At 41.9% G+C, this 25,558-nt stretch overlaps 1 protein-coding gene and 1 pseudogene across 3 annotated transcripts in view; both read right to left on the bottom strand.

The window, feature by feature from the left end:
- Positions 1 to 5,728: 5,728 nt before the first annotated feature.
- NIPA1 (NIPA magnesium transporter 1) overlaps positions 5,729 to 25,558 on the bottom strand; it is a 40,401-nt gene continuing 20,571 nt past the window's right edge. Inside the window, exons 4-6 of one of the 2 annotated variants that reach the window (XM_081242029.1) lie at positions 10,484 to 10,644; positions 7,741 to 7,999; positions 5,729 to 6,122 (exon numbers count right to left, since the gene is read on the bottom strand). In XM_081242029.1, the coding sequence (XP_081098155.1) occupies positions 6,026 to 6,122; positions 7,741 to 7,999; positions 10,484 to 10,644 (517 nt within the window). In that variant the 3' untranslated portion in view covers positions 5,729 to 6,025. Of the gene's footprint in view, positions 8,000 to 10,483; positions 10,645 to 25,558 lie in introns of both variants that reach the window. The other variant, XM_081242028.1, reaches the window with a different exon arrangement.
- On the bottom strand, positions 18,312 to 21,138 carry LOC308621762 (large ribosomal subunit protein eL21-like; annotated as a pseudogene). The gene is made up of 2 exons: positions 21,083 to 21,138; positions 18,312 to 18,764 (listed from the first exon to the last, which is right to left on the bottom strand). The product of its transcript is annotated as a large ribosomal subunit protein eL21-like (transcript).

Raw genomic sequence — 25,558 nt, 5'->3', positions numbered from 1 at the left:
GCATTACAGATAATGTTTTTTTTTCTTTAGCTCAACCCCCTATCAGTAAATCTGCCCTTTTTCCTTCCAAAGTGAATAGTGACATTCTCTGGCATTTTAAAAGTTTAGTATTAGCCTTAGGTGATCTACACGTGTAGTAGGGCATTTTCCAAAAATGTTGGAGCGAGAGGGGAGAGCTCTCTGAAAAAGACAGTAATAACTTGAAATGAATTTGGGTGAAACACTAGGGATATTTATTAAAAGCCAGGAGTTGGCTTTTAATAATTGCCTCAGTTGACGAAATGGTGAGTGAATCTGGTAGGCAGAATTATGGCCCCCCAAAGATGTCCACAGTCTTAATACTCAGAACCTGTGACTATGTTACCTAACAGGCAAAAGGGACTTTGCAGGTGTGATTAAGGATCTTAAGATAATTCTGGGTAGTCCAAGTGGGCCCAGAATAATCACAGGGGTCCTTGTAAGAGGGAAGCAGGAGTGTCAGAGTCAGAGAATGAGATATGACAATGGGAGGAAAGTCAGAGAAAGGCAACATTGTTGGCTTTGAAGATGGAGAAAGGGGAACAAGCCAAAGAATGTGCAAGGCCTCTAGAAACTGAAAACGGCGGAGAAAAGACACTCCCCTAGAGCCTCCACAAGGAATGTAATCCTGCCGACACCTTGACTTTAGTCCAGGTAAACTTGTGTTGGACTTCTAACCCCCGCAGCTCTAAGATAATAAATTTGTGTAGTTGTAAACCACAAAGTTTGTGGTAATGTGTCAGAGCAGCAATAGAAAACCAATCCAGTGAATAAGAATGCCAAATTAGGGTAAGGGGGACACTGAGATCCTCCAGACATCTTCACCCAAAATAAAAAGATTCCATTTTATTAACAGATGACCTAGTTTGACCTTTCCTCCACCTTCCAGCCTGCTATCCCAGCTATTTTACATGGATTTGTTGTGTTTGTTACTTGATTGGCATCTCTCCTATCTTGCTTGCCATGGTGCAATTCCAATCCCAATTCTTCCAAATTTCTTCAGCTGGAATTAATACCTATCTTCTCTGAACTGCTAACATAGATAGAGGTATCTTTTAATTTCTCTTTACTTCTTGACTGTGCCTCAGCTCTCCAACACAAAAAGCCTTTTTGAAACTACCTACCATATGAGGTTCAAAATATGGTATGATTAATATTACATCAAAGATGCTGGGCTTCCCTGGTGGCGCAGTGGTTGAGAGTCCGCCTGCCGATGCAGGGGACGCGGGTTCGTGCCCCGGTCCAGGAAGATCCCACATGCCGCGGAGCGGCTGGGCCCGTGAGCCATGGCCGCTGAGCCTGCTCGTCCGGAGCCTGTGCTCCGCAGCGGGAGAGGCCACAACAGTGAGAGGCCTGCGTACCGCAAAAAAAAAAAAAAAAAAAAAAAAATGCTGACAATGTCATGCCTAAGGGCCACCTGACAGGGACATGACTCATCAACAAAGGAAGGAAAGGGTAGGGAGCATGCCTGATTTTCTATACTCCTCAAAACCAGATGTAGAGCTCAGGTTCAACAGTATTGTGCTTGGCTAGCAGCTACAACTCACAGTTAATAGTAACCAACCCAGGCAGGTTTTTGTAGAATTTGGCCCTTATACATTTCATGACCCCAAAAACCTGTGTGGAAAGGGTTATCCATAGAAACATTTAGTGGTTTCTTAAAATGTTTGCTCCTGACTTCTATACAGGTATACTTTGATCAAAATGTGAGTCATCAAATCTTTTTGGATAGGGCCTAAGGAAAAATATTTTTGCTCAAATAAAATATTTTTTTCATTTAATAAAATTACTTATAGGACACTAATAAAGACTAATGACAAGATTTCTCATGACACTTGGAGTATTAAAATGTGTTCTGATTCTCATATTTTCCATGTGTTTAAAACATGTTATACACCTCAAAAACATGTAAAGTTATTAAAATATAGCTGGTATTCTTTAATACCATCATTTCATTATATCAGAAGGTAATCACTGGATGGTGAATCCTTCACACATCATGGATTTGCTCCCTAAGATATGCTCAGGTGGACATTTTCTACATTGTGATGGAGACCTGGGCTATTTGTTTCTACAAAGAAAATGGGAAGCATTTGATTGAGGAATTAGGATGATAATGGAACCTGAGACCACACAAGCATTTCATGTAAAGGGCAAAAAAGCAACGAGTGTTCAGCTAGAAATAAGTTATTTTATTTTAAAACACATACAGATTAATAAATATTATTGGAAAACTTAATAAATAGCATTTTTATTTACATAAGGCAATTACAACATGCTATGACTACTTCTATAAAGCAAAATATAAGCAAGTCTTAGTCATTGACAAATGGGTGTGTGTGCTAATTGGAAGCTTCCCTGATACATTTACATGAAAAAAATTTTATGCAACCAATCAACATTTTACATTTTTTTATCTAGTCTTCTTCCTCTCTTTCACAATTATATTCCATTTTACAAGAAAGTAATAGTTATCATTTAAAAAGGCAAAAACACTCAGGAATGCTACTGAAAAACAGTACCCTTAAATTTTTCCAAACTGCAGAAACACTGACATGACAGGGGGGAGCAAATTATTATAGTCTGACAAATAAAAGAAATATTCTGTACTTTTCAATGTGACCCTTTGGCACTAGTGGTTTGGGAGTTCCTGACATTTACCTGGTGTCAGGTAGTTCATGGTCAGGGTTGAGCCGCTTGGAAGCAGGAAGTTCAGCATCATTCATTACAAATTCAACGCAACAGAATCAATCTGGTTCACAAGTCATTGATTCTTCTGCAGAACATAAACCTTTGCAGAATGTCAGAGAAGCTCATCACACCATCAGAATGTGATCTCTCAGTGCAGGTTTTTAAAGTCCTTGCTTAATTTCCATATTTTACAACAGAAAATATAAAACCCTGCCTTTTAAAACAACAAAAAAAGAAAATTAAAGCTTCATGGAATCATATGCAAACTTTACACCCAGTGCTTCCTTTGCTTACTCAGTGCTCGAAGCTGTGTGTCTACAGCATGGTCCTGAGCAGACAGGATGCATGGTGCATCGCTCCAAAGGAGTCCTGCACATGCGCTCTGGTCTGAGGCTACCAGCACAAACTAAACATGTGAGTGCTCTAACACATATTTGGAGACCCATCCCGCCGTTTAGAGGTAGAGAAACTGAGGCACAGAAAGGTTAAGTGACTCACCTATAGTTGCACAATTCAAGGAGAAACAGAGAAAAGAAGAAATAAATCCTCCCCGGCTCATGCACTGGGCCCTAGATTATGCTTTTTATCACATTGGGTACATTTGAAATAGATGTTTATTTACATGATCATTGTTCTACTGAATATCAACTTTTCACTAGACACTATATTTTTGATGTAACACAGTTACATTTTCTTAAAATATAATTCTTTGTTGCATTTAATAGCATGTGAGAAATGTGTACGAAAATAAATGAGTAGATATTGGGCCAAATTCTTGTTCCCATTCCTAAAATTCTTAATCTTTTCAAGTATATGATGGAGGTATAAGAATCTGGCCAGATGTGAAAAATCACCTTAGAATTCATCACCAGTTCAACTGTGAGGCGGAAGTGAGGAATACATATAGTTGAGGTATTTTATATGATAAACTGTTTTATGGTGTGACTGGTGTGCCAACTGATCTCTTCTCTTCCTAACTCAAGCTAACAGACCTCTAGCTATGAATATGAGTAAAACATATGAAAAACTAACACAGATATGTCCTTGGGAGGAAGGTCAATGCTAAGGAATTCATGTTATGTTTTTGGTCCCTGAGAAGGTGGAACACCAAGATTCCATCTAATCCTGCTTGATAGGTGAACTACTTCTGTGGTGTCAGACACAGTTAAGGACAACTTCTTCAGACCACTGAAGCCAATCAGACAGTCACGAACAGATTTAAACTAAAGCTTCTTCTCTTTCCAAGTTCCTACTCTGTCCCAGGAAGTCTAAGTGAGGATCAAGTAGGCATCAAAGAAGAGTGACGGGCATAGCTCTGTAGACGGCTCTTCTGGGTTAGCTGAGCAGCTTAGAAAGGAGAGGTGTCATCTCCCAACAAGAACTAGGCAGCACGACAGCGGCCTGTGATCAACACCTCAGTCTCCGTGGACTCATCCACGCGTGTAGACAGTGCATCTTGCGCACTTTATGGATGTCTAGGAACTGGCCTCTAGAAGGGAGCGTGGTATTTACAAAGAGCTGAGCAGTCGAGGAAGAAGGAAGGTGAGAGGTGACTGCATACTTCAACGGTGATCTCTTCTGTCAGACGTGAAACCCAAAGAAAAACCCGAAGACCAAGCTACTCCAGCTGGAATGAACCTCTGGAAATAAAACTGCATAAATCAAGTTGGCCTGAGAAGCAGGACTTGAAAGAATATTTCTTACTGCTGAACCAAGAGCAGCCAAGTGTATTTCACTAATTTTCTCATGTGAAAAGACCATAATAACATCTGAGGGATGATTCCCCCTGAAGGTCCAGCCATGGGCAGTTCTTGCTCCCCATGTGGCAGGGAGCAGACGGCCCTCTCAGGATCCTTCTTTGCAGAGTTGAAAGAGTCCTGCAGAAGAGCAAAACACCCAGGGTGGTCTTCGTGCTGGGTTTGGGTCAGAATCCTTAATAGGCCCTACACTTGCTCACTGAGCAGAACAGGGAGCAATCTTTTTAAATGCAAAGATTCAGATGAGAAAACAAGGCATTGTCCAAGTAAGACAGGAGAGAAATGGCCTATTTAAGTATCTATCCAGAGTAAGCCTGCAAGTTGTGACCACGAACATATGATTTTAGAGAAGCCTTGCTTTAATTGAAGAGAAAACCCAAAGAATACCATAATAATAAAAATGTTTTATATGTATTTACTTTTGGAAAGACCAATATAAGACCTATCCCCATTCTGGGCCCTACCCTTCAAAGCTTTACTTTTTAAATCTTTTTTTTTGGTAATTCCAAATGATAAAAACATGAATTTGTAAAATAAATACTATAAGTCAGATGTTAAATGCTCTATGTTAAACTTGAAAATTAGGCTGTTAGACTGCTGGTCATGTCAATTACTTCCAGGCTAGAGTCACACTTTTGGAATACAATGGATGATATGAACTGGGCTCCACTGGAAGGGAAGTTGTGTATCCTACCAAGGTGATTTGCTGAACAGATGTAAACCTGGGAGAGTCTAACTCTTCTGGGACTTATCACCTTCAAGAGGAGACAAACGATTAATACTTTGAGATTCTATTTTACTCTAAAAAAATCATAGGGAGATAATCCAGAAAATATCACCTCTAAGTATCTATGGAATAATCATGGATTAACTGTAATCAGGAACATCAACAGATGAATTTAAATAAACTAAGCTTCACATGTGAACTGTAAACAAAAAAATGGTAATTTCCATATGACACATGGACTTTCTCATTATACTTGTATAACCACGTGTATTTGAATATCTCATACTCCTTACCTAGAAACGATAGTTATGCCTAAAAGTATATTTATACTCCTGCATTATACTTTCAGAAAGTTCAGTTCAATAAATTAAGGCCTGCATTCCCAAAAATACTGATGATAAAAAACAAACCTTCACGAGCTGATAAAAAGAGTAATGGATTTTTTGAGCATTTATTAACTATCAGTTACTGTAAGATTTTTAAAAATTTTAAAATATTCTTGCTTCTGTTAGTTCACAGATCACTTGACAACCCATGATCATCACATGTACTTTTAATTCATAAAGGTGTTTTTTTCTCTATGTTAAACTATCCTCATTTTATTTAGTCTCTTTGTTCAACACTTTAGGTAACTATTCCTTAGGTCTTTAGAAATGTTCTTTTTGTCTGAAAAAACACTTTTTTTTCCTATTGACATTCCTTAGTAATTTTAATTGGGTATTATTTAATTGGGTATCACCAAATCTACCTTACCCAATCCCATCTTTCAACTTGGCATAGCTTCCTATTTAGATAAAACAGTACACATGGGACTTCCCTGGTGGTCCAGTGGTTAAGACTCCAAGCTTCCACTGCAGCGGGCACTGGTTCGATCCCTGGTCAGGGAACTAAGATCCGTCATGCCGCATGGTGCAGGGGTGGGAGAACCACTGCAAATGAAGTACATGATATCTTGATGAACATCTGCATCACTCTGTACTTTGTTCCCATTTAATACACATGCAAGGTTACTACAGATAGCCAAATGACCTCTTTGATCCAAATACTGGAATAATTAATGGCTATTTTGCATTTCAGAAGTTTGGGTGAGGAATTGTAGGGTGCTCTCAAACAACAGGGAGATGGCTACAAATTGTTTTAATTTTTGCTAGAAATTCTTTTGAAAACTGTGTGTGTTCCAGTTTGTAGAATACAGCCTAAGCTTAATTGTGTCCTTTAACTTGTTCCTGAATTACAGGGAACTCATATGTGCTATTGAACAGTTACTCTCTCATTTAACAGCCTTATTATCAAGTTAAATAATTTATTTCTTCTTAATGGCCACAATGCTTGCTGAAAGAGAACATGGATATATTTAATACTGGATCCCAGTTACATTAGACTGAATGCAAATAATATACCTCATGCTACTTAAGTCAATTGTCTTTTATTGGACAATAACTACATGCTGAAAGGGTTAATTTACTCCAACGTGCCCTTAATCTTGACTCTCTTCCAGTGAATGAATATACTATAATTTCTAACTGCTTTGAACATTTATGTTTTGAAGAGTGAAATATTAAAGTATAATCAAGGAGGCTGCATCATTCTAATCTAAGAGAACATACACACAGTAATAGTCAAATTAAGTGAATAGTTCAAGTAATAAAGGCACTGAAATTGATTTGAGCTATTGAAAATCATCCTGCAAATGGAACAATATATCATTTCCATTCACTCTTCTCTCTCTGTTTGCAATTAAAATGTCTAGGAGTTGTGGGTAGGAGAGTCAACACATCAGAGGATTAAAACCCATTAAATGTATATACCTCTGATTTGGATCCGACACCTGAATGTTATACATGCTTAATACAAAATAACAAAACTACAGACACATTTGCTGTAGAGTCAGACTTGAAGACAACAATTTCTCCCATTTCCAAAGTAAGCTTCTAAGGAAGAATATCTGTTCCCCTGCAAAGACTAATCAGAAAAGGCCCATTCTATTTAAATAATGATGACGTGTTTTAAAAGCAAAGAGTATTCATGAAAGCTTCCAGGTTAATGGCAATGAACGTAAGATTCCTCTCCTCAGAGAGAGATGACACCCAGGCAACCACTGAGCAGCTCCAGAGCACAGAAGCCTGGGCCCCCACCCCAGTGCTGAGCGACGCATCCTCACCCTCCACCAGCCCATCCGTTCATATACAGGCAACTCCAACACCAGCGACTGACGGTCTCTACTTCACAACAGACCAGGACCAGAAGCCACATCCATTTCCTGTTCCTCAAGCCACCCAACCCCCCGTTACAGCCTAGTCTGTTTTCATATTAGACTTGTTCATCTCGCCAAGGTTGAAGTTGAACTCTTTGAACACCTGTATAAGGACAATCCCAACGGAGACCGTGGTGAAGCCGCAGGCCATGCCCAGGAAGTCCACCAGGCCCACGTTGCTCCACTCCCGGAAGAGGATGGCCGAGGCCAGCAAGACCAGTGTGGTGAACACCACGTAGTAGATGGCCCCAAACACAGAGGAGTCGAAGCACTCGAGGGCCTTGTTGATGTACCTGAACTGGACGATGATGCTGCAGCCAAGCACGGCCAGGAGCACCAGGCACAGACAGAGGGCACGCCGACTAGACGGATTGTTGTGGAAGATGTCTTGGGCTGCCAGCCCGATGCCCTTAGTGGAAGGCACGGTGAAGCTCCCCAGCAAGGAGCAGATGCTGATGTAGACCATGATGTTGGTGGGCCCGTGGGCCGGCGCGATCCAGAAGATGAGCAGCAGCAGCATGAGAAGCACGATGCACAGATAGCCTACGAACACTGGAAAGGAGAGGGCGCATGGTGACCCCGGGGCAAAGCAGAGCAGCCCTCGCCACGCGCTCCGCCGCTGTCACCGGGACACCCTACCGCTCCGGATGCGCTTTACCACAGCCCCTGAGCTCGTTCCACAAAAGTTATTCCCATCATCGCTTTCACCATTCAAACATTCATAGCTCCTATATATTACATGTCAGTAAATAAGTCTTCTATTAGTAACTTTTTTTTTTTTTTTTTTTGCAGTACGCGGGCCTCTCACTGTTGTGGCCTCTCCCGTTGCGGAGCACAGGCTCCGGACGCGCAGGCTCAGCGGCCATGGCTCACGGGCCCAGCCCCTCCGCGGCACGTGGGATCTTCCCGGACCGAGGCACGAACCCGTGTCCCTTGCATCGGCAGGCGGACTCTCAACCACTGCGCCACCAGGGAAGCCCTATTAGTAACATTTTTATAACAATAAAAGTCAACACAGATGCTTTGAGATTTTGTTTTCGGCCACACTGCGCGGCACGCAGAACTTCCCCTACCAGGGATCGAAGCCATGCCTCCGCAGCAGAAGTGCAGAGTTCCAACCACTGGACTGTCAGGGAACTCCTGAGGATTCTTTTAAAACCATTTCACAAGATGGTCAACTCAACAAACTCTAGGCAGAGAGTGCTCCTGCGTGTGGGGTGGGAGAGAAAGGGAGTCACGCGGGGTCTCAAAGGACACGCAGGGAAGCTGTAGGGGTGTTCCTGGCTGTTGCAGCGACTGGGGGCTGCACACAGTGGGCAGAGGCCAGGGGTCCTGGGATGTGCAGACGGTCCCACACAATGAAAAATCATCCTGTTCTCCTGACAACTTCGGAATGTCACCTTGGACAGGAAAGTGGAAAATGTTGATAATAATCAGAGCCTAGAACCTGTTTTATGTGTAAAACAGAGTAATTTGGCAAGGATTTAATATACGTTGAATTTTTCAGAACTTCAAGAGTTATTTTCCATTTCAGAAGATCCCATTGTTGGGAGTTCCCTGGTGGTCTAGTGGTTAGGATTCCGGGCTTTCACTGGCAGGGCCCAGGTTCAATCTCTGGTCAGGGAACTGAGATCCGGCAGGCCACCTGGCATAGCCAAAAAAAAAAAAAAGAAGATCCCATTGCTGATGGCAAAATCCTTAGCGTTTGAGTCAATAACACAACACCTCCACGTCGGTCTGTTTTGCACCTGCCAGATTCTCAGCACACATGGTGTGGGGTCTGCTGGCTTTAATATGTCTTCTCCTATAGTTGTACCTGAGCATTCTATTTTATTCCAAAGTACTGTTCTTAGGGCATTATGTTGACTGCTATTATATGTACAAGGAGTTGTATTTTCCATGAATTTCATTTCCAGATTGTAAAGGGGGTGCCAGGCACTGGGCCTGAGGGCTGGGAACAGCCTGGACATGTGTATCAGCAAGCAGGTGGTGGGAGCCCCTTTTCCTCAAGGATAAGAAAAAGACTATGGAGCTCTGCTGCAGGGGAAGATTCAGGAAGACACTACAGCTGAAAGCTGCCTGGGAGCCTGACCTATAAACTGGGCAAGGGGTAGTGGAGGGCAGAGGGCAACACGCGCAAACGTAAAATACTGCCGAAGCGTGGGCTGTGTTTGTGGAAAAATCAGAAGTAGCTTGAATGGAAGTGCGCAGGCTTTATTTCAGAAAAAGCAGCTGGGGGGGCTTCCCTGGTGGCACAGTGGTTGAGAGTCCGCCTGCCAATGCAGGGGACACGGGTTCGAGCCCTGGTCTGGGAAGATCCCACATGCCGCGGAGCAAATGGGCCCGTGAGCCACAACTACTGAGCCTGCGCATCTGGAGCCTGTGCTCCACAACAAGAGAGGCCGCGACAGTGAGAGGCCTGAGCACCGCGATGAAGAGTGGCCCCAGCTTGCCGCAACTAGAGAAAGCCCTTGCACAGAAACGAAGACCCAACACAGCCATAAATACATAAATAAATAAATTTTTAAAAAAAAAAGGAAAAGAAAAAGCAGCTGGGCCTGAGTGTGCAGAACTTTGGGTTTTCTCTCATCAGGGGGAAGGGGTGGTGGTGATTGCAGTTATGAAAAAAAAAATTATGTCAAAAGTAGATACCCCCCAAAAAATAAAGTACAGGGCTCTGTGGGGGCTCTAAAGATGAATTAAATCAGATCTCGGCTCTCTGAGAGCTTCACTTCAGAGGGAAGCATGGAGGCCTGGACACATGGTGGTCCTGAGAGGAGCAGCCTGGGGACGACCCCGCAGAATGGGCGCACAGATGCGGGGCAGGGGACGGCATCCACGCACAAGGTCCGGGTCCCAGGAGGCAGCAAAGGGGCCAGGGCAGCAGGGCAGCCCCGGGGGGCAGCAGCGGACAGTGGTGAGCAAAGAGGAACCAAGGGCCTGGAGGACAGACCACAGCGGGGCGGAGGGTACAGCTCCAGCCGGGAGAACCGCGCCGCAGGCGGCAAGCTCTCTGGCACCACGGCTCTGAGTTACCTGGGTTGGTCAGCTTCTCCTCCAGCTCGGCCTGAGTGGTCACACTCTCAGATTTCGGGGAGTGGATAATCAGCACGACAGAACCCGCACAGCTTAGTAGACACCCCAACTTGCCCAAGATGTTGAGCTTTTCTTTCAGAAGGTAAGAAGCTAAAATGGACCTTCAATTTTAAAATAAGATATGATTAAATCAAACTATCTGACCCGTTTCTTCTAACTGCAGATGTTATTAAAGCTACATCTTCTTTACAGTCACATTTTATTTTTAAATTCGTTTTTAAGTGTACAAAGATTAGGAATTTATTGAAGTTGCTATTTCAGTACAAATAGGATCTTCATGCCAATTCCATGCATAGCCAGTGCACAGTGATACTCTTAACTCATACCACTATAGTATTTCAGTAGATATGAAATATACCAGGGTAGAAAAATAAGTTTTATGATTGATCAAAAATAAAAATATTGCTTCCATATTTTTAAAAGTACACAGTCCAAAAAAACTATGTTAAGTAGGAAAGCAGGATATGAAAATCGTTAAAATAATTACAAGTAATTCATGATCAGAACACTTAAGTTAAAATAAATTGAGAAAATGCACAAATAAGAAAAAATCAAAATGCTAATAGTAACTGAATTATGGTAGAAAGACTATGGGTGATTACTTTTCTCTTCTCTAATATGGAAACTTTTAAAATGTGGTCACATTACTTACTTAATGCAAAAAAAAAAAAAGCATTCCTCATAAAACACCTGTAATCTTGAGACTGGTAATAGTGTTTCTTATTTCCCTGTATAACATCAGTATATAATTTGAATCGGGAAACCTGGGCTTTTTCTAAATCATGGGATTGGCCATTGTCAATCTGCTGGCGTCCAAGCCAAAGGCACTCAGGGAACGTGAACATCCACGGGGAGGGCACACCAGACCCAGATACCAATATATATATACAGGACTATTTCCATTCATCCTCATTTCACAGATAAGGAAACCAAACCTCAGAAAGGATCAGCACTGAACCCAAGGCCACAAAGCTAACAAGAGGTGATGCCATGGAGAGGTCAAAGCTTCCATCTTTCCCTTACTGCGCTTTGTGTCCCTGGCCCTGGACAGCCTGGTCCCCAAGAAGACCCAGCAGTGTAGCTGGGAAAATAAGCAACATCCCTGAAAGAAACCATACAGGATATAATAATACAGAACTGGACGTTAAACTGGGGGGCTCCACACAGCTGCACGGAGAGGTGGCAACAGAGGATCGGGCGGCTCCTAGAATAAGAGGTGGGCTGGAGTCAGCCTGGAACAATGGGTGGGCCTATGCTGGGGGAGAGGGCTGCCACGCATATGAAGAAAGGGGCAGGGTAATCCTGCAGCGCAAGGCCAACTCACCTCTTATTCCACTCTTGGTCTTAGACCAGAGTACAAACTAAACAGCCCTGCTATAAAACAGAGTGCGTAACAGAAAACTTGAGGGATGTGAAGGCCAACAGATCAGGAAACAACTGCTATTGAAAAAGACAGTTTATTGGGCTTCCCTGGTGGCGCAGCGGTTGAGAGTCTGCCTGCCGATGCAGGGGACACGGGTTCGTGCCCCGGTCCGGGAAGATCCCACATGCCGCGGAGCGGCTGGGCCCGTGAGCCATGGCCGCTGAGCCTGCGCGTCCGGAGCCTCCGCAATGGGAGAGGCCACAACAGTGAGAGGCCCACGTACCACAAAAAAAAAAAAAAAAAAAAAAAAGAAAAAGACAGTTCATTGGTCTCGGTCTCTGAGCTGAGGGCCATAGCGCCCTAAGCAGGACGGCACAGGGAAGCACTAGCGTTGGTCAGGAGGTGCTGGAGGGTTGCGGAGGGCTGAAGCAAGAGCCTTCGCTTCCCTGTGGTCTCTGGGGGAAGGGGTGTGTAAGGCAGTGCAAGCAGTTTAGCACACTGGCCATAGGGGAGAGCTCAGTGGCGCTTGGGCACGGGCTGTCCCTAGCTGTCTATGACTTGGTCCTGGGGGATCAGTGCAGGTGGGTAGTGGGCAGGAGGGTGAGAGTCCAAAAAAGGAGGTGGTTGGGATGTGAGCTCTGGATTGGTTGGTTTAGATTTGAAACATATGCCTGAGCAGAAGAACTCCTCCTGAGGGGGGAGGCGCATGTGCCAGGGGACACGTGAGCCAAGGCAAGGTGACTCGGGACTGGACTGGCCAGAACAAGGCGTGCGCAGCACAGGCATGCAGGGCAGATGTTAGGGCGTCCAGGTTAGAGACGCTAGACACATGGTCGATGGGGTGCCGTGTGATTTGAGGACACACCAGCTAAAGACGTGGGCAACTGCTTACCTCCTGAGTATGTTCCTCATGGAGAACTAGTCCTTGCCCGCCCTGTGGCTGAGAATGGATGAGCCCAGGGCGGCTGGAATAGGGGCCATCTACCTAACAGGCTTCCCCAGCTGTCTAGGCTCAAAACCTTTCTCCTCTCACTTTTCCTGGGCTGCAGTAACTAAAGCCTGCTACCTTCCGAGCTGAGATTAAACAAAAAGCGTACAAAATCTCTTTGACTTAAATCAGGAGTCCACAGACTACGGCTGAAGGCCCAATCCAGCCCTTCACCTGTTTTTGTGACTAACATCTTACTGGAGCACAGCCGTGTCCACACAGTTACTCTCGTCTCTGGCTACTTTCCGCTACGATGGCAGAGGCGAGCAGCTGCCACAGAAGCCACGTGGCCCACGAAGCCTAAAATATTTACCATCTGGCCCTTTACAGAAAAAGGTGGCCAGCCCCTAAGTTAAATGATCTACACAACTAATCACACATCTATCTGGAGAGTTGGCCTGAGGTGGAGGCACACGTTACATGTCGGCATCAGGGCCACGACAGCCCAGAGGGGCGGCATCCTCACTGGAGCGGTTAGGGGTACAGCAGAGGTGGGAGGGTGGGGTGAGAAGCAGTGTGATAAAAGGCAATGAAAAGAGGGGGAAAGACATTTAATGCCAAGAGAGAGTCAATAGACTATCTTAATAAACTTATAGTAAGAGTAAACAAACAAAAAATGTGCCGTAGAATTAACAGCAAGGTCTTGAAGAGAAATTTGTGTACCCAAGTTCATAGCAGCATGATGCACAATAGCTAAAGTGTGGAGGCAACTCAAGGGTCCACTGACAGATGAATGAAGAAGGCAACAGCACACAAGGAGTGCACAAGGGTTCCCTTTCCTCCACACCCTTGCCAACACTCATCTCTTGTTTATTTTTTATGACAGCCATTCTAACAGCTGTGAGGTGATACCTCATTGTGGTTTTGATATGAATGTCCCCCATGACTAATGATGTTGTGTGTCTTTTCATGTACCTATTGGCCACCTGTAGGTCTTCTTTGGAAAAACATTTATTCAGTTCCTCTGCCCATGTTTTAAACCAGATTGTTTGTGATCTTTTTGCTATTGAGTTGTACGATTTCTTTATATAATTTGGAGATTAACCCCTTACCAGATCTATGATTTGCACGTATTCTGTTGATGGCTTCTATCACTGTGCAGAAAGTTTTTATTGATTTTTTAAAAGATTTTTTTTTTAAATTTTAAGGTCTTTATTGAATTTCTTACGATATTACTTCTGTTTTATGTTTTGGTTTTTTGGCTGTGAGGCATGTGGGACCCTAGCTCCCTGACCAGGGATCGAACCCGCACTCTCTGCATTGGAAGGCGAAGTCTTAACCACTGGACCACCAGGGAAGTTCCTGTGTAGAAGCTTTTTGGTCTGACGTAGTCCCACTTATTTATTTTTGCATTTGTTGCCTTTGTTTTTGATGTCAGGTCAAAAAAATTGCCAAGACCAATATCAAGGAGCTTACTCATGTTTTTCTTCTAGGAGTTTTATAGTTTCAGGTCTTATGTTCAAGTCTTTAATCTGTTTTGAGTTGATTTTTGTGTACAGTGTAAGATAGTGATCCAGCTTCATTCTTTTACATGTGGCCTGACCAGTTTTAGGGAAGAGACTGTCGTTTCTCCATTATATTCTTGACACTTTTGTCTTAAATTAATTGACCATATACATGTGAGTTTGTTTCTGGGTTCTCTATTCTGCTCCACTCATCTACGTGTCTGTTTTTATGCCAATACCATACTGCTGGGACTTCCCTGGTGGCGCAGTGGTTAAGAAACCACCTGCCAATGCAGAGGACACTGGTTCAACCCCTGGTCTGGGAAGATCCCACATGCCGCAGAGCAACGAAGCCTGTGCACAACTATGGAGCCTGCCCTCTAGAGTCTCATGCCTAGAGCCTGTGCTCAGCAGCAAGAGAAACCACCACAATGAGAAGCCCGCGCACCTCAATGAAGAGTAGCCCCCGCTCGCCGCAACTAGAGAAAGCCCACATGCGGCAACGAAGACCCAACACAGCCATAAATACATACATACATACATACCATACTGTTTGGATTACTATAGCTTACAATATAGTTTGAACTCAGGAAGCTTGATGCCTCCAGCTTTGTTCTTTCTCAAGATTGCTTTGTCTATCTTTGTCTTTTATGGATCCATACAAATTTCAGGATTGTCTGTTCTATTTCTGTGAAAAAATGCCACTGGAATCTTGATAGGATTGCACTGAATCCATAGATTGCACTGGGTAGTATGGACATTATAACAATATTAATTCTTCCAATCTATAAGAATGGAATATCTTTGCCTTTATTTGTGTCTTCTTCAATTTTTTTCATCAACGTGTTAATAGTTTTCAGTGTACAAGTCTTTTGCCTTCTTGGTTAAATTTATTCCTAGGTATTTTATTTATTTATTTATTTTGGCCACGCCACGTGTCATGCAGGATCTTAGTTCCCTGACCAGGGATTGAACCCGCACCCTCTGCTCAGAGTCAACCACTGGACTGCCAGGGAAGTCCCTATTTTATTCTTTTTGATGCAACTGTAAATGGGATTGTTTTCTTGATTTCTTTTTCTGATTGTTTTTCTTGGCGTGTAGAAACACAACTGATTTTTGTACATTGATTTTGTATCTTGCAACTTCAGTGAATTTATTTATCAGTTATAACCGTTTTTGGTAGAGTCTGTGGGGTTTTCTATATACAATATTATGTCAGCTGCAAGTAGAGACAGTTTTACTTCTTCCTTTCCCATTTGGATGCCTTTTATTGCTTTTTCTTGTCTTGCTCTGGCTAGGACTTCCAGTATTATGCTGAATAAAAGTGGCAAGAGTGGGCATCCTTCTCTTGTTCCTGATCTTAGAGAAAAAGCCTTTGGCTTTTCACTGTTAAGTATAAAGTTAGCTGTGGGATTGTCTTCTGTGACCTTTATTATGTTGCAGTTATGTTCCCCCTGTACCCAGTTTGCTGAGTTTTTGTCATGAATAGATATTGGATTTTGTCAAATGCTTTTTCTGCATCTATTGAGATGATCATATGATTTTTACCCTTCATTTTGTTAATGTGGTATATCACACTGATTGATTTGTGGATACCGAACTATCCCTGCATCCCTGGTACAAACCCCACTTGATCATGGTATATGATTTTCTAGTGTATTGTTGAATTCAGTTTGCCAATACTTTGTTGAGAATTTTTGCATCCAATATTCATCAGTGATATTGGTAAGTAATTTCCTTTTTTGTAGTGTCCTTGTCTGGTTTTGGTGTCACAGTAATGCTGGCCTTGTAAAATGAGTTTGGAAGTGTTCTCTCCTCTTCAATTTTTGGGAAGATTTGAGAAGGATTAGTATTAATTCTCCTTTATTTGATAGAAGTCACCTGTGAAGCCATCTCTTCCTGGACTTTTCTTTGCTGGGATGTTTTAAATTACCGATTCAATCTTCTTCTCCTGTTCAGATTTTCTATCTCTTCATGATTCAGTCATGGTAGGTTGCATGTTCCAGGAATTTATCTGTTTTTTCCTAGGTTATCCAAATTGTTGGTGTAGAGTTGTTCATAGTCTCATGATCCTTTCTATGTCTCTCGTTCAGTTGTAATGTCTCCTCTTTCATTTCTGAATTTATTTATTTGAATCTTCTCTCTTTTTCCTTAGGTAGCCTAGCTAAAAGTTTCTCAATTTTGTTTATTTAAAAAAAAAAAGCAGCTCTTAGTTTTGTTAAGCATCTTTATTGTTTTTATGGATGTTATTTATTTCTGCTTGGTTTTTTATTTCCTTCTTTCTGCCTACATTGGGGATAGTTTGTTCTTTTTCTAGTTCCTTGAGGTAAAAAATTAGGTTATTTGATATCTTTCTTTTGTCTTAATGTAAGCATTTATTGCTGTAAACTTCCCTCTTAGATCTGCTTTTGCAGCATCCCATAGCTTTTGATATATTAGGTCTCCATTTTCATTGGCTTCCAGATACTTTTGGATATCCCATTTGATTTCTTCTTTGACACGTTGGTTGTTCAGGAGTGTTTATTTAATATCCACATATTTGTGAATTTTCCAGCTTTCCTCCTGTTATTGATTCGTAGTTTCATACCACTGTGGTCGGAAAAGATACTGGGTATGACTTCAATCTTCTTAAATTTGCTAACACTTGTTTGTGACCTATCATAAGATCTATCCTGGAAAATGTTTCCTGCACACTTGAGAAGAATGTGTACTGTGCTGCTGTTGGCTAGGATGTTCTGTATATGTTAGATTGGTCTAACATAGGGTTCAAGTTCCATGTTTCCTTGATTTTCCGTCTGGATGATCTATCCATTGTTGAAAGTGGGGTATTGAAGTCTTTCACCATTATTGTATTGTTGTCTATTTTTCCCTTCAGATCTGTTAGTATCTGCTTAATATATTTAGATGCTCTGATGTTGGGTGTGAATATATTTGTGATTGTTATATTTTTGATGAATTGACCACTTCATTATTGTCTAATGACCTTCTCTGTCTTTTGCTACTGTTTTCAGGTTAAAGTCTACTTTGTCTCATACAAGGATAGCTACTCCTGCTCTCTTTTGGTTCCCACTGGCAAGGAAGATCTTTTTCCATCCCTTCACTTTGAGTGTATGTTTCCTTAAAACTGAAGTGAGTCTCTTGTAGGAAGCATATACCAGAGTTCTATTTTTTAATCCATCTAGGCACTCTATGTGTTTTGCTTGGAGACATCAATCCTTTAACACTTAGAGTAATTATTGATAGGTAAGGACTTATTAATGCCATCTCATTAACTGTTTTCTGGCTTATTTGAGTTCCCTTGTACCTTTCCTTCTCTTTTGCTGCTGTTCTTTGTGAACTGCTGATTTTCCATTGTGATATCCGTTGATTCCCTTCTCTCGTTTGTGAATCTACTGAAGGCTTTGTTTTGTGCTTACCATGAGGCTTACATTAAGACACCTTAGAGATATAACAGTCTATTTTGCACTCATAACAATTTAATTTCTATTGCACACAGAACCTCTAATCTTTTATTCCCTCCTTTTTTTCATATATTTGATGCCACAATTTACATCTTTTTCTACTGTGTATCCATTGGTCACCTGTGGCAGCTAGGGCTCTTTTTTTTATATTTTTGATGCCACAATTTACATCTTTTTCTACTGTGTATCCATTGGTCACCTGTGGTAGCTATGGCTCTTTTTTAAGACTTTTATCCTTCAACCTTTATACTAGAGTTAGGTAGTTAACACACCACCATATTACAGTATTCTGTATTCAGTATTCTGAATCTGACTCTATGCTTACTTTTGCCAGTGTGTTGTATATGTTCATATATTTCCATGTTACCAACCAGTGTCCTTTCAGCTTGAAGAATTCCTTTAGGCATTTCTTGTAGGCAGGTCTAGTGGTGATAAACTCCCTCAGCTTTTATGTGTTAGGGAAAGTCTTTTTTTTTTTTGCAGTCCAGGTCTTTTATTTTCTTTATACCCATCATGCCATGAATTCATAGGGAATGGGCTCCAACAGTTCAGGCTCCTTTCCATTAGTTCTCACAAAGTGTGCTTCTCTGGGTGGAGCAGGCTGGCACTTCAGTTGAACCCAAGTACCTTTCTCTTTGGCTTCCTTCTTTTTCTGATCATTTTCCTTCACCCGTTTCAGGAAGGTATCTCGGCTCTTAGAGTGCTTAATATGCTTGATACGCTCATTAATTCTCTTGGCAAGAATCTTGCCCTTGTTTGTTTACAATGATGCCAACAGCACGCTGGGTTAACACTGCAGACTCTCCCAGTTTTGCCGTGGTACCATTTGTGGGGCATTCCTTTTTGAACAGTGTCCATTCCCTTGATATCTACAGTATCACCTTTCTTGTAGATTCGCATGTATGTAGCCAAAGGAACAACTCCATGTTTTCTAAAAGGCCTAGAGAACGTGTAGCAGGTGCCCCTTTGTGTTGGTCATTTTGGCAAATACTTTTTCTTATAATTTGTGTGGCAAGGAGACTGAAGAATGCTTCAGATAACCCATCAAAGCCAAATAAATCACTGTTACAGCGAATGCACACTTCACTTTAATGGTGAGAAGAATGCCTGAGGGGCGGGGGAGGGAGGGACAGGAGGCTCCGGGAGCCATATGCATAGGGAAAGTCTTTTTTTTTTTTTTTTTTTTTTTTTTTTGCGGTACGTGGGCCTCTCACTGCTGTGGCCTCTCCCATTGCGGAGCATAGGCTCTGGACGTGCAGGCTGGCTCACGGGCCCAGCCGCTCCACGGCATGTAGGATCCTCCCAGACCGGGGCACCAACCCGCGTCCCCCGCATCGATAGGCGGACTCTCAACCACTGTGCCACCAGGGAAGCCCATGGGAAAGTTTTTTTCTTGCCTTCGTTTCTGAAAGGCAACTTTGCAGGGTATAGTATTCTTGGCAGTTTCTTCCTTTCAGCACTTCAAACATATCATCCCCTCTTCTCCTGGACTGCAAGGTCTCTGTTCAGAAATCCACTGATAGCCTTATGGGGGTTTCCTTCTATGATTTTTTTTTCTCTTGCTGCTTTTCAAATTCTCTGTCTTTGATTTTAGACAGTTTTATTATAATGGGTATTGGACAAGATCATTTTGGACTGAAATTTTAGGGTAACCTATGAGCTTCATGAACTTGGATGTCCAAATCTCTCCCCTGGTTTGGGAGGTTCTCAGCCACTATTTCCTTTACATAAGCTTTCTACTCCTCTCTTCTTCTCCTGGGATTCCAATGATGCCTACACATTGTTTCTCTTAATGGCGTCATGTAAGTCCCACCAGCTTTCTTCATTCCTTTTCGTTCTTTTTTTCTTTTTGTTCCTCACATTGGATATTTTCGATTGATCTGCCTTCAAGCTCACTGATTCTTCTGTTTGGTCGTCTGCTGTTAAAGCTCTGTGTTGAATCCTTCAGTTCTGTCATTTCATTCTTCAGCTCCAAAATGTGTTTGGCTCTTTTTTTACAGCTTCTATCTCTTCATTAAACTTCTCATTTTGGTCTTGTGTTGTCTTCCTGATACCATTAAATTGTTTATCTGTGTTCTTTTGTAGCTAGGAGTCTTTGGAACAGTTATTGTGAATTCCTTGTTAGGAAATTCAGGATCTTTATTTCTTCGGGCGTTACTGGAGGTTCTTTTGGTGGAGTCACGTTTCCCTGATTCTTCATGATTCCTACAGCTTTGCATGTCTGCACATTTGAAGAAGCAGTCACCTTTTCCAGACTTTACGGGTAAGGGAAGACTTTCACCTAGGGGTGGGGGCATGCTGGAGTGTGCTGTGGCCCTCGGTCAGTGGCGCAGGGCACCAAGAGCAGGTGCATATGGTGGCACCAGGTCCGGTGGGGCATAATGTCTTTTGGCTCAGGCTGCTAGGGTCTACATCATCAGCAACTGTGTGTTCCATGGTGAGTACTGCTGAGGGTCCATAGTGGCCGCAAGGGGTCCTGGGGTCCATAGTATCACTTGGGGTCAAGTGGCTAGACACCAGGATAGGCAGAGAAGGTGGCCAGAGCCAATGATGTGCACACACTCAGCTTTGAGGGCCAACTGCAGGTGCCTATATAGTTTCAAGTGCCTATATAGTGCCTGCCAGTTGCAGACACACAGACAGCGGTAGGGGCCAAGGCAAGCAGCAAGGGCTGGGACCAACTATAAGCTCACTAGTAGCTGTAGGATTCCTACCATAGCCCTGCGGTAGCTGCACACTTCTCAGCCCCACAAGCCATGCACAGTGTAATGGAGGCCGGTGACAGGGGTTGGGCCAGGGGTGTGCAAATGCATAGCTCAAGTGGCTGGCGGCAGGTCAATGCAGCAGTGCAGGCTAGTGATGGAAGCCAGGGCCTGATCCAGACCAACATGTAGCTGTGGAGGCTGGCAGCCGGAGTGCTCTCCTATGGCTGCCAGGATACCCGCTCCCAACCTGCACATTGCAGTGGAGGCCTGCAGTGAGGAAAGGCACAGCTGGGGGTGCTAGCTGCAAGGAAGCACATTGTGGCGGGGTCAGCTGTGGAGGTGCAGGCTGCTGTTTTCCACTCACACGGCCACAGAGGGCTGCTTGCTGCCCGTGTGGTTCCCAGGCTCCCCAAGTGCAGGGGAGGAGAGTGGGGAAACGAAGCAAGGAAGGACTGGGCTTCTGGCATCAGTGAACGTGAATACATATAGGGCAAAGGTTGCTGAAACATGCAGGGGTCCACGGTGGTGAAATCTGCTAAGTTTTTCTGCAGAGCAGGTCACTGAGAACCACACTCACTCCCACTGCACGGCTGCCACTGGTATCCCCTGCTTTTCTTCCTGGCTCCTAGCCATTTCAATACACTTCAGTTTTGCCAATCTGGGTGGGAGCTTCGTGTGGTGCTCTGAAAGTCTTGGGGAAACTGGTCACTTCCTCCATTCTTCCTTTCCTGGCCAGGGGAACTCTTCCTATCTGGGAAGTTCCCTCATGGCACTGAGCAATCCCAACTTGGGGGAAGGGATAATGCAGTCAAAATGAAGCTGTCTTCTTCCTTCTTTTTCTTGCAGTGATTCTCAGGTTTTTGGTTCCACTGTATCACTAAATTTTCTCAAGTGGACTCCGGAGCTCTCCCAGAGCTGTTTTCATGAATGGATAGCTAATTGTTAATTATTGTGGGGAGATGGAGGCTGAGTTCTTCCTTTCCAATCTGGATGCCTTTTAATGCGTTTGCTTGACTAACCGCTTTGTGTAGAACCTCCAGTACCATTTTGAATAGAAGTGGCAAAAATTGGACATCTTGTCTTGTTCCTAATCTTAGGGGGAAAGCATCTAGTCTTTAACCAGTAAGTATGATGTTAGCTGGGGCTTTTCCATAGAGATCCTTTGCAAGATTAGGAAGTTACCTTCTATTCCTAGCATATTGATTGTTTTCATCATGAAGGGGTGTTGAATTTTATAAAATAATTGTTCTGTGTCTGTTGAGATGTGGTGTTCACCCTTTATTCTATTGATGTGGTATATTACATTATTTTATTTTTGATGTTAAATACACCTTGCATTCCTAAGATAAATCCCACTTGGCCATGGTATATGACCCCTTTTATATATTGCTGGATACAATTAGAGTATTTCGTTGATGATTTATCCATCTATATTCGCAAGAGAACTGGTTTGTAGTTTTCTTGCACTGTGTTTGGTTTTCTTACCAGGGTAACATTGACTTCATAGCCTGAGCTGAGAAGGAACCCTTCCTTCCCTATTTTTTGGAAGACTTTGTGAAGAACTGCTATTAATTCGTCTTTAAATGTTTGGTAGAATTCACCAGTTTTACCTAAGCTTTTCCCTGATGTAGATTTTTTTATTTACTAATTCAATCTATTTACTTGTTATAGAGGTCTTTTCAGATTTTCTATTTCTTCTCAAAACAGTTTTGTTAGTTTGTGTCTTTCTAGGAATGTGTCCATTTCACCTACATTATCTAACTTGTTGGCATACAGTTGTTTATATTTGCCTATAATTCTTTTCATTTCTGTACAGTTGGTAGTAATATTCCTCTTTCATTTCTGATTTTAGTATTTTTAGTCTTCTCCCTTTTTTGCTTTGTCAGTCCAGCTAAAGTCTTATCAATTTGGATGATATTTTCAAGGGACTAACTGCTTTTATTGATTTTCTCTATTGTTTTTCTATTCTCTATTTCATTAATTTATGTGCTAATCTTTATTATTTCCTTCCTTCTATTTGAGTTTGTCCTCTTTTTCCAGTGTCTTAAGATGGAAGGGTAAGTTGTTGATTTTGAGATCTTTCCTTTTTTTTTCAATGTAGGCATTTACAAATATAAATTTCTCTCTGTGTACTGCTTTAGCTGAATCCTAAATGCTTTGGCATGCTGTTTCTTCATTTTTATTCATCTCAAAGTATTTTCTAATTTCCCTTGTGATTTCTTTTATTTTTAAAAATATTTATTTGTTTATTTATTTTTTGGCTGTGTCGGGTCTTAGTTGCAGCATGCGGGCTCTTTGTTGCAGTGTGTGGGCTTCTCTCTACTTCTGACACAGAGGCTTCTCTCTAGTTGTGGCACATGGGCTCCAGAGCATGCAGGCTCATTAGTTGCGGCACATGGGCTCTCTAGTTGTGGCACACGGGCTCCAGAGTGCACGGGCTCAGTAGTGGCAGCACACGGGCTCCCTAGTTGTGGCACGTGGACTCTCTAGTTGCAGTGTGTGGGCTTACTTGCCCCACAGCACGTGGGATCTTAGTTCCCCAACCAGGGATCGAACTGGCATCCCCTGCATTGCAAGACCAATTCTTAACCACTGGACCACCAGGGAAGTCCCATGATTTCTTTTCAGATCCATTGATCATTTAGTAGTAAGTTATTTAATTTCCATATATTTGTGAATTTCACAAAGTTCACTGATTTTACTTTCTAATTTCATTCCACTGTGGTCAGAGAATGATTTCAACCCTTTCAACTTTACTGATGATTTTAACGGCCTACCACATGGTCTATCCTGAAGTATGTTCGACGTACACTTGGGAAGAAGATGAATTCTGCTGTTGTTGGGTGGAGTGTTCTAAAGATGTCTATTTTATCTACTTGGTTATAGTGTCATTCAATTCTTCTATTTTCTTCATGATCATTTGCCTAGTTTTTCTATCCATTATTGAAAGGCGGGTATTGAAGGCTGTGACTATTATTGTTGAACTTTCTATTTCTCCATTCTGTTAGGTTTTCTTTTATATATTTTGGATCTCTGTTTTTAGGTACATAGTTGTTTATAATTGTTATATCTTCCTAACGGACTGCCCCTTTTGTCATTATAAAATGTCTCTCTTCATCTCTAGTAACTTTTGGTTTTGTTTTACAGTCTATTTTGTCTGATACATAGCCTCTCCAACTTTCTTATGGTTACTATTTGCATAATATGTTTTTCTTTCCTCTTACATTTAATCTATTTGTATCTCTGAATCTAAAGTATGTCTGAAGTCGAAAGAATATAGCTAGATCTTGTTTTTCATCCTGCCTATCTTTGCCTTTTAATTGGATTGTTTAATCCACTGACATTTAATGTTTTTATTGATATAGTTAGATTATGTTTGCATCTTACTTTTTGTTTTCTATGTTTCACATCTTTTTTTTGTTCCCTATTTCTCACTGCTTTCTTCTGCATTAAGTGAATCTTTACAGTGTGGCATTTTAATTGCTTTAATGATTTTTTTCACTATACTTGTTTTATTTTCCTTGTGGTTTCTCTAAGGCTTATGAGAATACATTTCAAATTGATACTAACTTAACTACAGTGAGATACAATAATGTAACTCTTATATGGTTCTATTTCCTCTTCTTCCTTTGTGTGTGTGTGTGTGTGTATATACACACACACACACATATATGGTGTTTATTAAATCTGTTTGGTTATGTGCATTTTATTGAAAATGAGGTCTAACATTAGTGGAATAAATTTATTTTCCTATGTATAAAGTGGCACTTTTTGCCCTTTGTCATTTTATCTTTTGGGGTTTTCATATTATTTTGGTCAATTTAAGAAATTCTTTTTTTTAATATATATATTTTTTAAAAATTTAATTAATTAATTAATTAATTTTAGCTGTGTTGGGTCTTTGTTGCTGTGTGCGGGCTTTCTCTAGTTGTGGTGAGTGGGGGCTACTCTTTGTTGTGGTGCACGGGCTCCTCACTGCAGTGGCTTCTCTTGTTGCAGAGCATGGGCTCTAGGCACCCAGCCTTCAGGAGTTGTGGCTCGAGGGCTCTGGAGTGCAGGCTCAGTAGTTGTGGTGCACGGGCTTAGTTGCTCTGCGGCATGTGGGATCTTCCCGGACCAGGGCTTGAACCCGTGTCCCCTGCATTGGCAGGTGGATTCTTAACCACTGTGCCACCAGGGAAGTCCAAGAAGTTCTTTATATCATCACTTTAATTACTGTCATATTGAAATTGTTTTTCCATCCTTCTTATTTTATCTTTTAGTGTAGAAAATTAACCTTTTCATTTTTATTGCTTCCAATGTTTGAAACTTCTTAACCTTCTAAGATCTGAAACACATTAAGAGTTTTCCTATACTTGGACCATAAACTCTAGGTACATAGCTAAACTTTTTTTTCTCCTTTTTTACAGATAAAATCTCTATATGACTTACTCTGGTTTGTGCTAGAGATGTGGGTTTGTTCAATGAAAATCAGAGACATAAACTATCTGTAACTACATGCCACAGATACTCAGGTAGGTATTAGTGGAGATGCTAGTTAACACACTGGGTTCACTTCAGCTTTACATAGCATACTCTGCACTGCTGAGTGAGATAACACACCTCAACATATCAAATAATGTCATTACACAAATCAGGCACTGAATGTAATATCAACAAACGATTCAATGTTGTATTTGTTTCTATTTCACACTTGGATGGCCATCCTGTACATAATGCTTAATTCACTTAGATCGCATTTTGATGGTGTTATGATTAGGATTTAAACGGATGTTCCTACAAATTGTTTACCAGGTTTCCCAAAACTATTTATTAAAAAAAAAAAGAAAAGAAACCCTCTGTTTTAAACTGGAGATATGACAACTAAATGCAGATACTAGACTACATCTTGCACTAGAAGGAAAAATAATGGTATACAGGATGGCAGTATAAGGATAATGGTGTAATGGTTCACTTAACAAAATTGGAATGGGGACGGCAGGTCAGAAAGATACACTTATTATAATAATGTTAAATTTATCAAAATTGATGATTATACTATTGTTATGGAGAG

Source organism: Mesoplodon bidens, assembly GCF_964165515.1.
Source record: "Mesoplodon bidens genome assembly, chromosome: 8".
Taxonomy (NCBI): domain Eukaryota; kingdom Metazoa; phylum Chordata; class Mammalia; order Artiodactyla; family Ziphiidae; genus Mesoplodon; species Mesoplodon bidens.
Note: the sequence above shows the minus strand (reverse complement) of the source record. Positions and strands in the feature narration are given on the sequence as shown.